The sequence below is a fragment of the Oncorhynchus tshawytscha genome, linkage group LG12 (assembly GCF_018296145.1).
Source record: "Oncorhynchus tshawytscha isolate Ot180627B linkage group LG12, Otsh_v2.0, whole genome shotgun sequence".
NCBI lineage: Eukaryota > Metazoa > Chordata > Actinopteri > Salmoniformes > Salmonidae > Oncorhynchus > Oncorhynchus tshawytscha.
In genome coordinates this window covers 73409475-73428022 of record NC_056440.1, presented here as the reverse complement: position 1 = coordinate 73428022, position 18548 = coordinate 73409475, and the positions used below count along the sequence as shown (strand labels likewise).

General features: G+C 46.1%; 1 protein-coding gene across 1 annotated transcript in view; it reads right to left on the bottom strand.

The window, feature by feature from the left end:
- Nucleotides 1–18548, bottom strand: part of LOC112239653 (72 kDa type IV collagenase-like) — a 60233-nt gene that overhangs the window by 9388 nt on the left and 32297 nt on the right. The window contains exon 2 of the mRNA XM_042331120.1: nucleotides 1111–1276. Within this exon, the coding sequence (XP_042187054.1) occupies nucleotides 1111–1276 (166 nt within the window). The remainder of the gene's footprint in view (nucleotides 1–1110; nucleotides 1277–18548) is intronic.

The following is an 18548-nucleotide window of genomic DNA, read 5'->3' as shown; positions in this document are numbered from 1 at the left end:
ACCCTTCATCCCAGTCTGAGGTCCTGAGCACTCTGGGGCAGGTTTTCATCAAGGATCTCTCTGTACTTTGCTCCATTCATATTTGACTCGATCCTGACTAGTCTCCCAGTCCCTGCCACTGAAAAACATCCTCACAGCATGATGCTGCCACCACCAAGCTTCACCGTAGGGATGGTGCCAGGTTCTTCCAGATGTGACGCTTGGCATTCAGACCAAAGAGTTCAATCTTGGTTTCATCAGACCAGTGAATCTTGTTTCTCATGGTCTGAGAGTCTTTAGGTGCCTTTTGGCAAACTCCAAGCGGGGTATCATGTGACTTTTACTGAGGAGTGGCTTCCGTCTGGCCACTCTACCATAAAGGCCTGATTGGTGGAGTGCTGCAGAGATGGTTGTTCTTCTGGAAGGTTCTCCCATCTCCACAGAGGAACTCTAGAGCTCTGTCAGAGTGACCATCGAGTTCTTGGTCACCTCCCTGACCAAGACCCTTCTCCCCCATTGCTCAGTTTGGCTGGGCGACACAATCCTGTCTTGGATGCCTTCGACATCATGGCTTGCTTTTTGCTCTGACATGCACTGTCCACTGTGGGACCTTAAATAGACAGGTATGTGTCTTTCCAAATCATGTCCGAAATGGCACAGTGATGCTGAAACGTTGGTGATTTACCCAATAAATGACTGGGAGTTTATATATGGAGTGTGTGACTCTTTATTTTTATAGTTTATTTGCCGTTAGTCAGCACCTCCACACAAAAAAAAATGATGGGTGTGTGTGCGCCAGCTCATGTTTTTCAATCAATTGAATTTACCACAGGTAGACTCCAATCAAGTTGTAGAAACATCTCAAGGATGATCAATATAAACAGGATGCACCTGAGCTCAATTTTGAGTCTCATAGAAAGGGTCTGAATACTTTTATTTTTAATACATTTCCCCCAAAATCTAAAAACCTGTTTTCGCTTTGTCATTATGGGATATTGTGTGTTTAAAAAAAAAAGCAATTTTAGAATAAAGCTGTAACGTTACAAAATTTGGAAAAAGTCTGAATACTTTCTGAAGGCTCGGTATCTCAACGGTGGATGACACAACTCACGTCTCCCATACATACATTACCTGCAAAGAACACAGTCTTCTCCTCCAGTGGGTTCTCATAGGCAGCGTCGATGGTGACTGGTAGCTCAGGCCAGTAGGTGGCTACCAGCATGGGACCTGAAGGCTTGCCCCGGAAGTTGGTTGACCTGAATATGAACCTGATAGAGAGAGCAGAGAGAGAAGTTACCTACTGGTTCAAATCATGTAAGAGGGGGCTGAGAGGAGAGGAGAGAAGGGAGAAAGGGGCGGGGAGTCAGATGAAGGGAGAGTAGAGGGCAGTGGGGAAGAGAGGAGAGGAGAGGGGGGAAGGGGATATGGAAGAGAAGGAGCGAGGAAGGGGAGAGGAAAGAGGGAAAGAGAGGGGAGAGGGGAAAGAGGGAAAGAGAGAGGGAAAGAGAGAGGGGAGAGGAGAGAAAGAGGGAAAGAGAGAGGGAGAGGAGAGAAAGAGGGAAAGAGAGGGGAGAGGAGGGAAGAGGAAAGAGAGAGAGGAAAGAGTGAAAGAGAGAGGGGAGAGGAGGGAAGAGGGAAAGAGAGAGGAAATAGGGAAAGAGAGAGGGGAGAGGGGAAAGAGGGAAGAGAGAGGGAATAGGGAAAGAGAGGGGAGAGGGGAAAGAGGGAAAGAGAGAGGGGAAAGAGAGAGTGGAGAGGGGAAAGAGAGAGGGAGAGGGGAAAGAGAGAGGGAGAGGGGAAAGAGAGAGGGGAGAGGGGAGAGCGAGAGGGGAGAGGGGAAAGAAAGAGGGGAGAGGGGAAAGAGAGAGAGGAGGGAGAAAGAGTGAAAGAGAGAGAGGAAAGAGGAAAGAGAGGGGGGAGAGGAGGGAAGAGGGAAAGAGAGAGAGGGAGAGGGGAAAGAGGGAAAGAGAGAGGAAATAGGGAAAGAGAGAGGGGAGAGGGGAAAGAGGACAAGAGAGAGGGAATAGGGAAAGAGAGGGGAGAGGGAAAGAGGGAAAGAAAGAGAGGGGAGAGAGAGGGAAAGAGAGAGTGGAGAGGGAAAAGAGAGAGGGAGAGGGGAAAGAGAGAGTGGAGAGGGAAAGAGAGAGTGGAGAGGGGAAAGAGAGAGGGGAGAGGGGAGAGAGAGAGGGGAGAGGGGAAAGAAAGAGGGGAGAGGGGAAAAAGAGAGAGGAGTGGAGAAAGAGTGAAAGAGAGAGAGGAAAGAGTGAAAGAGAGGGGAGAGGAGGGAAGAGGGAAAGAGAGAGGGAGAGGGGGGAAAGAGGGAAAGAGAGAGGGAAAGAGGGAAAGAGAGGGAAAGAGAGAGGGGAAAGGGGAAAGAGAGAGGGGAAAGAGGGAAAGAGAGAGGGGAGAGGAGGGAAGAGGGAAAGAGAGAGGGGAACGTGAAGGACAGTAAGAGATGTGAGAGGGGAAAGTAAGGGGGAAAGAGAGAGACGGGCAGTGAGTGAGAGGGAGAGTTTCAGCAGCCCAGGCAGCGAAGCCACAATAGCCTGATTCATTCAGCATCTGGTTCTCGTTAGGACCGGGGTTTATCGAAGCCAGGGGAACAAGACCCGTCTTGCCCAGATTTCCAACAGGCAGCTGCATGAGCAACAACAGCAGCAGCTCCACAAGTATTGTCCATTGACCTATTTCTCAAAGAGCCAGATATTTCTCAGATAGATAAAGCCTGTTAATTGTTATAAAATGCTATGCAGATATGGACAAAGTAGTCATGTGATGATCTGCTATAGCAATCTATTCAAGGTTGAGATATGTTGAATTAGTCCCACAAAACAAGCCAACATGACCTTGAATCAGACAGGAAGACAATTCATGTCCACCTCTGATTGTGAGATTACAGGAAATACTATATCTGGGTCACAGAGATTTCATCATTTCACTCACTCTTGTCACATTCTGGATGCATATGTAATACACTTCCTGCATAAGATGTAGCCAGAGAGGTTAGAGAAACCTAGCTAGCAGGGCTGTCTTTGTTCAGTGTCAGTGATTGGGAGTTCCGTAGGGCGGTGCACAATTGCCCCAGCGTAGTCTGGGTTTGACCGATGTAGGCCATCATTGTAAATAAGAATTTGTTCTTAACTGTCTTGCTTAGTTAAATAAAGGTTAAATAAAAAATAAAAAAAAATCACTAGGCCAGTGAACAGTGACAAGTGGGTTCAGTTCAGTGGATTATTCTGCAGACTTCCCACCCAGCTCTGTGCTGAGCCATTGACTGTAAATAAGGTGCTGAGCACACAGTGAAGTTAGACCACCAGCATGTTTTACTCATCCTTCATGTTCAGATCTGCTTTCCATCTACATGCTGAGAAAGGAGAGATTAGAGAGATGATTTTACCTACACCAGAGAGAGGATTCTACCCACACCAGAGATTAGAGAGGATTCTACCTACACCAGAGAGATTAGAGGATTTTACCTACACCAGAGAGATTAGAGAGGATTTTACCTACACCAGAGATTAGAGAGAGGATTCTACCTACACCCGAGAGATTAGAGGATTCTACCTACACCAGAGAGATTAGAGGATTCTACCTACACCAGAGAGATTAGAGGATTCTACCTACACCCGAGAGATTAGAGGATTCTACCTACACCAGAGAGATTAGAGAGAGGATTCTACCCACACCAGAGATTAGAGAGAGGATTCTACCCACACCAGAGATTAGAGAGAGGATTTTACCTACACCAGAGAGATTAGAGAGAGGATTCTACCTACACCCGAGAGATTAGAGGATTCTACCTACACCAGAGAGATTAGAGGATTCTACCTACACCCGAGAGATTAGAGGATTCTACCTACACCCGAGAGATTAGAGGATTCTACCTACACCAGAGAGATTAGAGGATTCTACCTACACCCGAGAGATTAGAGGATTCTACCTACACCAGAGAGATTAGAGAGAGGATTCTACCTACACCCGAGAGATTAGAGGATTCTACCTACACCCGAGAGATTAGAGAGAGAGGATTCTACCTACACCCGAGAGATTAGAGAGAGAGGATTCTACCTACACCAGAGAGATTAGAGAGAGGATTCTACCTACACCCGAGAGATTAGAGAGAGTGGATTCTACCTACACCCGAGAGATTAGAGAGAGGATTCTACCTACACCAGAGAGATTAGAGAGAGGATTCTACCTACACCCGAGAGATTAGAGAGAGGATTCTACCTACACCAGAGAGATTAGAGAGAGGATTCTACCTACACCAGAGAGATTAGAGAGGATTCTACCTACACCAGAGAGATTAGAGAGAGGATTCTACCTACACCAGAGAGATTAGAGAGGATTCTACCTACACCAGAGAGATTAGAGAGAGGATTCTACCTACACCCGAGAGATTAGAGAGAGGATTCTACCTACACCCGAGAGATTAGAGAGAGAGGATTCTACCTACACCCGAGAGATTAGAGAGAGAGGATTCTACCTACACCCGAGAGATTAGAGAGAGGATTCTACCTACACCAGAGAGATTAGAGAGAGGATTCTACCTACACCAGAGAGATTAGAGAGAGGGTTCTACCTACACCAGAGAGAGAGGATTCTACCTACACCAGAGAAATGAGAGAGAGGATTCTACTTACACCAGAGAGATTAGAGAGAGGATTCTACCTACACCAGAGAGATTAGAGAGAGGATTCTACCTACACCAGAGAGATTAGAGAGAGGGTTCTACCTACACCAGAGAGATTAGAGAGAGGGTTCTACCTACACCAGAGAGATTAGAGAGAGGATTCTACCTACACCAGAGAGATTAGAGAGAGGGTTCTACCTACACCAGAGAGATGAGAGAGAGGATTCTACCTACAGAGAGAGAGGATTCTACCTACACCAGAGAGATGAGAGAGAGGATTCTACCTACAGAGAGAGAGGATTCTACCTACACCAGAGAGATGAGAGAGAGGATTCTACCTACACCAGAGAGATGAGAGAGAGGATTCTACCTACAGAGAGAGAGGGTTCTACCTACACCAGAGAGATGAGAGAGAGGATTCTACCTACACCAGAGAGATGAGAGAGAGGATTCTACCTACACCAGAGAGAATATAGAGAGGATTCTACCTACACCAGAGATATTAGAGAGAGGGTTCTACCTACACCAGAGATGTGAGAGGATTCTACCTACACCAGAGAGATGAGAGAGAGGATTCTACCTACACCAGAGAGATGAGAGAGAGGATTCTACCTACACCAGAGAGAATAGAGAGAGGATTCTACCTACACCAGAGAGATTAGAGAGAGGATTCTACCTACACCAGAGAGATGAGAGAGAGGATTCTACCTACACCAGAGAGATGAGAGAGAGGATTCTACCTACACCAGAGAGATTAGAGAGAGGATTCTACCTACACCAGAGAGATTAGAGAGAGGGTTCTACCTACACCAGAGAGAGAGGATTCTACCTACACCAGAGAGATGAGAGAGAGGATTCTACCTACACCAGAGAGATTAGAGAGAGGATTCTACCTACACCAGAGAGATTAGAGAGAGGATTCTACCTCCACCAGAGAGATTAGAGAGAGGGTTCTACCTACACCAGAGAGAATTAGAGAGAGGGTTCTACCTACACCAGAGAGGGTTCTACCTACACCAGAGAGATTAGAGAGGATTCTACCTACACCAGAGAGATTAGAGAGGATTCTACCTACACCAGAGAGAATATAGAGAGGATTCTACCTACACCAGAGAGATGAGAGAGAGGATTCTACCTACACCAGAGAGATGAGAGAGAGGATTCTACCTACAGAGAGAGAGGGTTCTACCTACACCAGAGAGATGAGAGAGAGGATTCTACCTACACCAGAGAGATGAGAGAGAGGATTCTACCTACACCAGAGAGATGAGAGAGAGGGTTCTACCTACACCAGAGAGATTAGAGAGAGGGTTCTACCTACACCAGAGAGATGAGAGAGAGGATTCTACCTACACCAGAGAGATGAGAGAGAGGGTTCTACCTACACCAGAGAGATGAGAGAGAGGATTCTACCTACACCAGAGATATTAGAGAGAGGATTCTACCTACACCAGAGAGAGAGATTCTACCTACACCAGAGAGATTAGAGAGAGGATTCTACCTACACCAGAGAGATTAGAGAGAGGATTCTACCTACACCAGAGAGAGAGGGATTCTACCTACACCAGAGAGATGAGAGAGAGGGATTCTACCTACACCAGAGAGATTAGAGAGAGGATTCTACCTACACCAGAGAGATGAGAGAGAGGATTCTACCTACACCAGAGAGATTAGAGAGAGGGTTCTACCTACACCAGAGAGAGAGGATTCTACCTACACCAGAGAGATGAGAGAGAGGATTCTACCTACACCAGAGAGATGAGAGAGAGGATTCTACCTACACCAGAGAGATTAGAGAGAGGGTTCTACCTACACCAGAGAGATGAGAGAGAGGATTCTACCTACACCAGAGAGATGAGAGAGAGGATTCTACCTACACCAGAGAGATGAGAGAGAGGGTTCTACCTACACCAGAGAGAGAGAGGGATTCTACCTACACCAGAGAGATGAGAGAGAGGATTCTACCTACACCAGAGAGATTAGAGAGAGGATTCTACCTACACCAGAGAGATTAGAGAGAGGATTCTACCTACACCAGAGAGATTAGAGAGAGGGTTCTACCTACACCAGAGAGATTAGAGAGAGGTTCTACCTACACCAGAGAGAGAGATTCTACCTACACCAGAGAGATTAGAGAGGATTCTACCTACACCAGAGAGAATATAGAGAGGATTCTACCTACACCAGAGAGATGAGAGAGAGGATTCTACCTACACCAGAGAGATTAGAGAGAGGGTTCTACCTACACCAGAGAGATTAGAGAGGATTCTACCTACACCAGAGAGATTAGAGAGGGGTTCTACCTACACCAGAGAGATGAGAGAGAGGATTCTACCTACACCAGAGAGATTAGAGAGAGGGTTCTACCTACACCAGAGAGATTAGAGAGAGGGTTCTACCTACACCAGAGAGATTAGAGAGGATTCTACCTACACCAGAGAGATTAGAGAGAGGATTCTACCCACACCAGAGAGATGAGAGAGAGGATTCTACCTACACCAGAGAGAATTCTATAGAGAGGGATTCTACCCACACCAGAGAGATTAGAGAGAGGATTCTACCTACACCAGAGAGAATATAGAGAGGATTCTACCTACACCAGAGAGATATAGAGAGGGTTCTACCTACACCAGAGAGATTAGAGAGAGGGTTCTACCTACACCAGAGAGATTAGAGAGAGGGTTCTACCTACACCAGAGAGATTAGAGAGAGGGTTCTACCTACACCAGAGAGATTAGAGAGAGGGTTCTACCTACACCAGAGAGATTAGAGAGAGGATTCTACCTACACCAGAGAGATTAGAGAGAGGATTCTACCTACACCAGAGAGATTAGAGAGAGGGTTCTACCTACACCAGAGAGATTAGAGAGAGGGTTCTACCTAGACCAGAGGATTCTACCTACACCAGAGAGAATATAGAGAGGATTCTACCTACACCAGAGAGATGAGAGAGAGAATTCTACCTACACCAGAGAGATTAGAGAGAGGGTTCTACCTACACCAGAGAGATGAGAGAGAGGATTCTACCTACACCAGAGAGATTAGAGAGAGGGTTCTACCTACACCAGAGAGATGAGAGAGAGGATTCTACCTACACCAGAGAGATTAGAGAGAGGATTCTACCTACACCAGAGAGATTAGAGAGAGGATTCTACCTACACCAGAGAGATTAGAGAGAGGATTCTACCTACACCAGAGAGATTAGAGAGAGGATTCTACCTACACCAGAGAGATTAGAGAGAGGATTCTACCTACACCAGAGAGATGAGAGAGAGGATTCTACCTACACCAGAGAGATTAGAGAGAGGATTCTACCTACACCAGAGAGAGAGGATTCTACCTACACCAGAGAGATGAGAGAGAGGATTCTACCTACACCAGAGAGATTAGAGAGAGGATTCTACCTACACCAGAGAGATTAGAGAGAGGATTCTACCTACACCAGAGAGAGAGGGTTCTACCTACACCAGAGAGAGAGGATTCTACCTACACCAGAGAGATGAGAGAGAGGATTCTACCTACACCAGAGAGATTAGAGAGAGGATTCTACCTACACCAGAGAGATTAGAGAGAGAGATTAGAGATTCTACCTACACCAGAGAGATTAGAGAGGGATTCTACCTACACCAGAGAGATTAGAGAGAGGGATTCTACCTACACCAGAGAGATTAGAGAGAGGGATTCTACCTACACCAGAGAGATTAGAGAGAGGGGTTCTACCTACACCAGAGAGAGAGGATTCTACCTACACCAGAGAGATGAGAGAGAGGATTCTACCTACACCAGAGAGAGAGGATTCTACCTACACCAGAGAGATGAGAGAGGATTCTACCTACACCAGAGAGATTAGAGAGAGGATTCTACCTACACCAGAGAGATTAGAGAGAGGATTCTACCTACACCAGAGAGATTAGAGAGAGGGTTCTACCTACACCAGAGAGAGAGGATTCTACCTACACCAGAGAGATTAGAGAGGATTCTACCTACACCAGAGAGAATATAGAGAGGATTCTACCTACACCAGAGAGAATATAGAGAGGATTCTACCTACACCAGAGAGAATATAGAGAGGATTCTACCTACACCAGAGAGATTAGAGAGGATTCTACCTACACCAGAGAGATTAGAGAGAGGTTCTACCTACACCAGAGAGATGAGAGAGAGGATTCTACCTACACCAGAGAGATGAGAGAGAGGATTCTACCTACACCAGAGAGATTAGAGAGAGGGTTCTACCTACACCAGAGAGATTAGAGAGGATTCTACCTACACCAGAGAGATTAGAGAGAGGATTCTACCTACACCAGAGAGATTAGAGAGGATTCTACCTACACCAGAGAGATTAGAGAGAGGATTCTACCTACACCAGAGAGAATATAGAGAGGATTCTACCTACACCAGAGAGATGAGAGAGAGGATTCTACCTACACCAGAGAGATTAGAGAGAGGGTTCTACCTACACCAGAGAGATTAGAGAGGATTCTACCTACACCAGAGAGATGAGAGAGAGGATTCTACCCACACCAGAGAGATGAGAGAGAGGATTCTACCTACACCAGAGAGAATATAGAGAGGATTCTACCTACACCAGAGAGATTAGAGAGAGGATTCTACCTACACCAGAGAGAATATAGAGAGGGTTCTACCTACACCAGAGAGAATATAGAGAGGATTCTACCTACACCAGAGAGATTAGAGAGAGGATTCTACCTACACCAGAGAGATTAGAGAGAGGGTTCTACCTACACCAGAGAGATTAGAGAGAGGGTTCTACCTACACCAGAGAGATGAGAGAGAGGATTCTACCTACACCAGAGAGATTAGAGAGAGGATTCTACCTACACCAGAGAGATTAGAGAGAGGATTCTACCTACACCAGAGAGATTAGAGAGAGAGGGTTCTACCTACACCAGAGAGATTAGAGAGGATTCTACCTACACCAGAGAGAATATAGAGAGGATTCTACCTACACCAGAGAGATGAGAGAGAGGATTCTACCTACACCAGAGAGATTAGAGAGAGGGTTCTACCTACACCAGAGAGATTAGAGAGAGGATTCTACCTACACCAGAGAGATTAGAGAGAGGGTTCTACCTACACCAGAGAGATGAGAGAGAGGATTCTACCTACACCAGAGAGATTAGAGAGAGGGTTCTACCTACACCAGAGAGATTAGAGAGGATTCTACCTACACCAGAGAGATTAGAGAGGATTCTACCTACACCAGAGAGATTAGAGAGGATTCTACCTACACCAGAGAGATTAGAGAGAGGATTCTACCTACACCAGAGAGAATATAGAGAGGATTCTACCTACACCAGAGAGATGAGAGAGAGGATTCTACCTACACCAGAGAGATTAGAGAGAGGGTTCTACCTACACCAGAGAGATTAGAGAGGATTCTACCTACACCAGAGAGATTAGAGAGAGGATTCTACCCACACCAGAGAGATGAGAGAGAGGATTCTACCTACACCAGAGAGAATATAGAGAGGATTCTACCCACACCAGAGAGATTAGAGAGAGGATTCTACCTACACCAGAGAGAATATAGAGAGAGGATTCTACCTACACCAGAGAGAATATAGAGAGGATTCTACCTACACCAGAGAGATTAGAGAGAGGATTCTACCTACACCAGAGAGATTAGAGAGAGGGTTCTACCTACACCAGAGAGATTAGAGAGGGATTCTACCTACACCAGAGAGATTAGAGAGAGGTTCTACCTACACCAGAGAGATGAGAGAGAGGATTCTACCTACACCAGAGAGATTAGAGAGAGGGTTCTACCTACACCAGAGAGATTAGAGAGGATTCTACCTACACCAGAGAGATTAGAGAGGGATTCTACCTACACCAGAGAGATTAGAGAGGATTCTACCTACACCAGAGAGATTAGAGAGAGGATTCTACCTACACCAGAGAGAATATAGAGAGGATTCTACCTACACCAGAGAGATGAGAGAGGGATTCTACCTACACCAGAGAGATTAGAGAGAGGGTTCTACCTACACCAGAGAGATTAGAGAGGATTCTACCTACACCAGAGAGATTAGAGAGAGGATTCTACCCACACCAGAGAGATGAGAGAGAGGATTCTACCTACACCAGAGAGATTATAGAGAGGATTCTACCTACACCAGAGAGATTAGAGAGAGGGTTCTACCTACACCAGAGAGATTAGAGAGAGGATTCTACCTACACCAGAGAGATTAGAGAGAGGGTTCTACCTACACCAGAGAGATTAGAGAGAGGTTCTACCTACACCAGAGAGATTAGAGAGAGGATTCTACCTACACCAGAGAGATTAGAGAGAGGATTCTACCTACACCAGAGAGATTAGAGAGAGGATTCTACCTACACCAGAGAGATTAGAGAGGATTCTACCTACACCAGAGAGAATATAGAGAGATTCTACCTACACCAGAGAGATTAGAGAGAGGGTTCTACCTACACCAGAGAGATTAGAGAGAGGATTCTACCTACACCAGAGAGATTAGAGAGAGGATTCTACCTACACCAGAGATATTAGAGAGAGGGTTCTACCTACACCAGAGAGATTAGAGAGAGGATTCTACCTACACCAGAGAGATTAGAGAGAGGATTCTACCTACACCAGAGAGATTAGAGAGAGGATTCTACCTACACCAGAGAGATTAGAGAGTATTCTACCTACACCAGAGAGATTAGAGAGAGGATTCTACCTACACCAGAGAGATTAGAGAGAGGATTCTACCTACACCAGAGAGATGAGAGAGAGGATTCTACCTACACCAGAGAGATTAGAGAGAGGGTTCTCCCTACACCAGAGAGATTAGAGAGGATTCTACCTACACCAGAGAGATTAGAGAGAGGATTCTACCCACACCAGAGAGATGAGAGAGAGGATTCTACCTACACCAGAGAGAATATAGAGAGGATTCTACCCACACCAGAGAGATTAGAGAGAGGATTCTACCTACACCAGAGAGAATATAGAGAGGATTCTACCTACACCAGAGAGAATATAGAGAGGATTCTACCTACACCAGAGAGATTAGAGAGAGGGTTCTACCTACACCAGAGAGATTAGAGAGAGGATTCTACCTACACCAGAGAGATTAGAGAGAGGGTTCTACCTACACCAGAGAGATTAGAGAGAGGGTTCTACCTACACCAGAGAGATTAGAGAGAGGATTCTACCTACACCAGAGATTAGAGAGAGGATTCTACCTACACCAGAGATATTAGAGAGGGTTCTACCTACACCAGAGAGATTAGAGAGAGGGTTCTACCTACACCAGAGAGATTAGAGAGAGGCTTCTACCTACACCAGAGAGATTAGAGAGAGGGTTCTACCTACACCAGAGAGATGAGAGGATTCTACCTACACCCGAGAGATTAGAGAGAGGGTTCTACCTACACCAGAGAGATTAGAGAGAGGGTTCTACCTACACCAGAGAGAGAGATTCTACCTACAGAGAGAGAGGATTCTACCTACACCAGAGAGATGAGAGAGAGGATTCTACCTACACCAGAGAGATTAGAGAGAGGATTCTACCTACACCAGAGAGAGAGATTCTACCTACAGAGAGAGAGGATTCTACCTACACCAGAGAGATTAGAGAGAGGATTCTACCTACACCCGAGAGATTAGAGAGAGGGTTCTACCTACACCAGAGATATTAGAGAGAGGATTCTACTTACACCAGAGAGATTAGAGAGAGGATTCTACCTACACCCGAGAGATTAGAGAGAGGATTCTACCTACACCAGAGAGATTAGAGAGAGGGTTCTACCTACACCCGAGAGATTAGAGAGAGGATTCTACCTACACCCGAGAGATTAGAGAGAGGATTCTACCTACACCCGAGAGATTAGAGAGAGGGTTCTACCTACACCAGAGAGAGGATTCTACCTACACCAGAGAGAGAGGATTCTACCTACACCAGAGAGATTAGAGAGGATTCTACCTACACCAGAGAGAGATTAGAGAGGATTCTACCTACACCAGAGAGATTAGAGAGGATTCTACCTACACCAGAGAGAATATAGAGAGGATTCTACCTACACCAGAGAGAATATAGAGAGGATTCTACCTACACCAGAGAGAATATAGAGAGGATTCTACCTACACCAGAGAGAATATAGAGAGGATTCTACCTACACCAGAGAGAATATAGAGAGGATTCTACCTACACCAGAGAGAATATAGAGAGGATTCTACCTACACCAGAGAGAATATAGAGGATTCTACCTACACCAGAGAGAATATAGAGAGGATTCTACCTACACCAGAGAGATTAGAGAGAGGATTCTACCTACACCAGAGAGATTAGAGAGAGGATTCTACCTACACCAGAGAGAATATAGAGAGGATTCTACCTACACCAGAGAGAATATAGAGAGGATTCTACCTACACCAGAGAGAATAGAGAGAGGATTCTACCTACACCAGAGAGAATATAGAGAGGATTCTACCTACACCAGAGAGAATATAGAGAGGATTCTACCTACACCAGAGAGATTAGAGAGAGGATTCTACCTACACCAGAGAGAATATAGAGAGGATTCTACCTACACCAGAGAGATTAGAGAGAGGATTCTACCTACACCAGAGAGAATATAGAGAGGGTTCTACCTACACCAGAGAGAATATAGAGAGGATTCTACCTACACCAGAGAGATTAGAGAGAGGGTTCTACCTACACCAGAGAGATGAGAGAGAGGATTCTACCTACACCAGAGAGATGAGAGAGAGGATTCTACCTACAGAGAGAGAGGGTTCTACCTACACCAGAGAGATGAGAGAGAGGATTCTACCTACAGAGAGAGAGGGTTCTACCTACACCAGAGAGATGAGAGAGAGGATTCTACCTACACCAGAGAGATGAGAGAGAGGGTTCTACCTACACCAGAGAGATGAGAGAGAGGATTCTACCTACAGAGAGAGAGGGTTCTACCTACACCAGAGAGATTAGAGAGAGGGTTCTACCTACACCAGAGAGAGGATTCTACCTACAGAGAGAGAGGATTCTACCTACACCAGAGAGATGAGAGAGAGGATTCTACTTACACCAGAGAGATTAGAGAGAGGATTCTACCTACACCAGAGAGAGAGGATTCTACCTACAGAGAGAGATTCTACCTACACCAGAGAGATTAGAGAGAGGATTCTACCTACACCAGAGAGATTAGAGAGGGGTTCTACCTACACCAGAGATATTAGAGAGAGGATTCTACTTACACCAGAGAGATTAGAGAGAGGATTCTACCTACACCAGAGAGATTAGAGAGAGGGTTCTACCTACACCCGAGAGATTAGAGAGAGGATTCTACCTACACCAGAGAGATTAGAGAGAGGGTTCTACCTACACCAGAGAGATTAGAGAGAGATTCTACCTACACCCGAGAGATTAGAGAGAGGATTCTACCTACACCCGAGAGATTAGAGAGAGGGTTCTACCTACACCAGAGAGAGAGGATTCTACCTACACCAGAGAGAGAGGATTCTACCTACACCAGAGAGAGAGGATTCTACCTACACCAGAGAGAGAGGATTCTACCTACACCAGAGAGAGAGGATTCTACCTACACCAGAGAGAATATAGAGAGGATTCTACCTACACCAGAGAGAATATAGAGAGGATTCTACCTACACCAGAGAGAATATAGAGAGGATTCTACCTACACCAGAGAGAATATAGAGAGGATTCTACCTACACCAGAGAGAATATAGAGAGGATTCTACCTACACCAGAGAAAATATAGAGAGGATTCTACCTACACCAGAGAGAATATAGAGAGGATTCTACCTACACCCGAGAGATTAGAGAGAGGATTCTACCTACACCAGAGAGAATATAGAGAGGATTCTACCTACACCAGAGAGAATATAGAGAGGATTCTACCTACACCAGAGAGAATATAGAGAGGATTCTACCTACACCAGAGAGAATATAGAGAGGATTCTACCTACACCAGAGAGAATATAGAGAGGATTCTACCTACACCAGAGAGAATATAGAGAGGATTCTACCTACACCAGAGAGATTAGAGAGAGGGTTCTACCTACACCAGAGAGAATATAGAGAGGATTCTACCTACACCAGAGAGAATATAGAGAGGATTCTACCTACACCCGAGAGATTAGAGAGAGGATTCTACCTACACCAGAGAGAATATAGAGAGGATTCTACCTACACCCGAGAGATTAGAGAGAGGATTCTACCTACACCAGAGAGAATATAGAGAGGATTCTACCTACACCAGAGAGAATATAGAGAGGATTCTACCTACACCAGAGAGAATATAGAGAGGATTCTACCTACACCAGAGAGAATATAGAGAGGATTCTACCTACACCAGAGAGAATATAGAGAGGATTCTACCTACACCAGAGAGAATATAGAGAGGATTCTACCTACACCAGAGAGAATATAGAGAGGATTCTACCTACACCAGAGAGAATATAGAGAGGATTCTACCTACACCCGAGAGATTAGAGAGAGATTCTACCTACACCAGAGAGAATATAGAGAGGATTCTACCTACACCAGAGAGAATATAGAGAGGATTCTACCTACACCAGAGAGAATATAGAGAGGATTCTACCTACACCAGAGAGAATATAGAGAGGATTCTACCTACACCAGAGAGAATATAGAGAGGATTCTACCTACACCAGAGAGAATATAGAGAGGATTCTACCTACACCAGAGAGAATATAGAGAGGATTCTACCTACACCAGAGAGAATATAGAGAGGATTCTACCTACACCAGAGAGAATATAGAGAGGATTCTACCTACACCAGAGAGAATATAGAGAGGATTCTACCTACACCAGAGAGAATATAGAGAGGATTCTACCTACACCAGAGAGAATATAGAGAGGATTCTACCTACACCAGAGAGAATATAGAGAGGATTCTACCTACACCAGAGAGAATATAGAGAGGATTCTACCTACACCAGAGAGAATATAGAGAGGATTCTACCTACACCCGAGAGATTAGAGAGGATTCTACCTACACCAGAGAGAATATAGAGAGGATTCTACCTACACCAGAGAGAATATAGAGAGGATTCTACCTACACCAGAGAGAATATAGAGAGGATTCTACCTACACCAGAGAGAATATAGAGAGGATTCTACCTACACCAGAGAGATTAGAGAGATGATTCTACCCACACCAACACTTTTAATCTGATGTACACAGTGTCCAGTCTAGTAGCCCTCCAGACATTACATTGACCCACTAGACTGGTGACTGCCCTCCAGACTCCAGACATTACATTGACTCACTAGACTTGTGATTGCCCTCCAGACATTACATTGACCCACTAGACTGGTGACTGCCCTCCAGACATTACATTGACCCACTAGACTGGTGAATGCCCTCCAGACATTACATTGACCCACTAGACTTGTGATTGCCCTCCAGACATTACATTGACCCACTAGACTGGTGACTGCCCTCCAGACATTACATTGGCCCACTAGACTGGTGACTGCCCTCCAGACATTACATTGGCCCACTAGACTGGTGATTGCCCTCCAGACATTACATTGGAACACTAGACTGGTGACTGCCCTCCAGACATTACATTGACCCACTAGACTTGTGATTGCCCTCCAGACATTACATTGGAACACTAGACTGGTGACTGCCCTCCAGACATTACATTGACCCACTAGACTGGTGACTGCCCTCCAGACTCCAGACATTACATTGACCCACTAGACTGGTGACTGCCCTCCAGACATTACATTGACCCACTAGACTTGTGACTGCCCTCCAGACATTACATTGACCCACTAGACTTGTGATTGCCCTCCAGACTCCAGACATTACATTGACCCACTAGACTTGTGACTGCCCTCCAGACATTACATTGGCCCACTAGACTGGTGACTGCCCTCCAGACATTACATTGGCCCACTGGACTGGTGACTGCCCTCCAGACTCCAGACATTACATTGACCCACTAGACTGGTGACTGCCCTCCAGACATTACATTGGCCCACTAGACTGGTGACTGCCCTCCAGACTCCAGACATTACATTGACTCACTAGACTTGTGATTGCCCTCCAGACATTACATTGACCCACTAGACTGGTGACTGCCCTCCAGACATTACATTGGCCCACTAGACTGGTGACTGCCCTCCAGACATTACATTGGCCCACTAGACTGGTGACTGCCCTCCAGACATTACATTGGCCCACTAGACTGGTGACTGCCCTCCAGACATTACATTGGCCCACTAGACTGGCGACTGCCCTCCAGACATTACATTGGCCCACTAGACTGGTGCCCTCCAGACATTACATTGGCCCACTAGACTGGTGACTGCCCTCCAGACATTACATTGGCCCACTAGACTGGTGACTGCCCCCAGACATTACATTGGCCCACTAGACTGGTGACTGCCCTCCAGACATTACATTGGCCCACTAGACTGGTGACTGCCCTCCAGACTCCAGACATTACATTGGCCCACTAGACTGGTGACTGCCCTCCAGACATTACATTGGCCCACTAGACTGGTGACTGCCCTCCAGACATTACATTGGCCCACTAGACTGGTGACTGCCCTCCAGACTCCAGACATTACATTGGCCCACTAGACTGGTGACTGCCCTCCAGACATTACATTGGCCCACTAGACTGGTGACTGCCCTCCAGACTCCAGACATTACATTGGCCCACTAGACTGGTGACTGCCCTCCCGACATTACATTGGCCCACTAGACTGGTGACTGCCCTCCAGACATTACATTGGCCCACTAGACTGGTGACTGCCCTCCAGACTCCAGACATTACATTGGCCCACTAGACTGGTGACTGCCCTCCCGACATTACATTGGCCCACTAGACTGGTGACTGCCCTCCAGACATTACATTGGCCCACTAGACTGGTGACTGCCCTCCAGACAATACATTGACCCACTAGACTGGTGACTGCCCTCCAGACATTACATTGACCCACTAGACTGGTGACTGCCCTCCAGACATTACATTGACCCACTAGACTGGTGACTTCCCTCCAGACATTACATTGACCCACTAGACTGGTGACTGCCCTCCAGACTCCAGACATTACATTGACCCACTAGACTGGTGACTACCCTCCAGACATTACATTGACCCACTAGACTGGTGACTGCCCTTCAGATATTACATTGGCCCACTAGACTGGTGACTGCCCTCCAGACATTACATTGACCCACTAGACTGGTGACTGCCCTCCAGACATTACATTGACCCACTAGACTGGTGACTGCCCTCCAGACATTACATTGACCCACTAGACTGGTGACTGCCCTCCAGACATTACATTGACCCACTAGACTGGTGACTGCCCTCCAGACATTACATTGACCCACTAGACTGGTGACTGCCCTCCAGACATTACATTGACCCACTAGACTGGTGACTGCCCTCCAGACATTACATTGACCCACTAGACTGGTGACTGCACTCCAGACATTACATTGACCCACTAGACTGGTGACTGCCCTCCAGACATTACATTGACCCACTAGACTGGTGACTGCCCTCCAGACATTACATTGACCCACTAGACTGGTGACTGCCCTCCAGACATTACATTGACCCACTAGACTGGTGACTGCCCTCCAGACATTACATTGACCCACTAGACTGGTGACTGCCCTCCAGACATTACATTGACCCACTAGACTGGTGACTGCCCTCCAGTCTGTGACTTCCCTATTTATCTGTCTACTGACTAAAACTAGGGAGAAGAACAAAACAAAACGGATGCACACAGAAATCAATATCCTAATGGGCCTAGGCTATTTTTATTAACCTTGATTGGTTGACAGCTCCACGAAAAAAAAATTTGTCTGAGGAAACGAAATGCCAATAACCTTAGTAGTCTCTATGCTAATCTTTGCTTATTGACTTGAGTGTCCATCTCTCCTCACT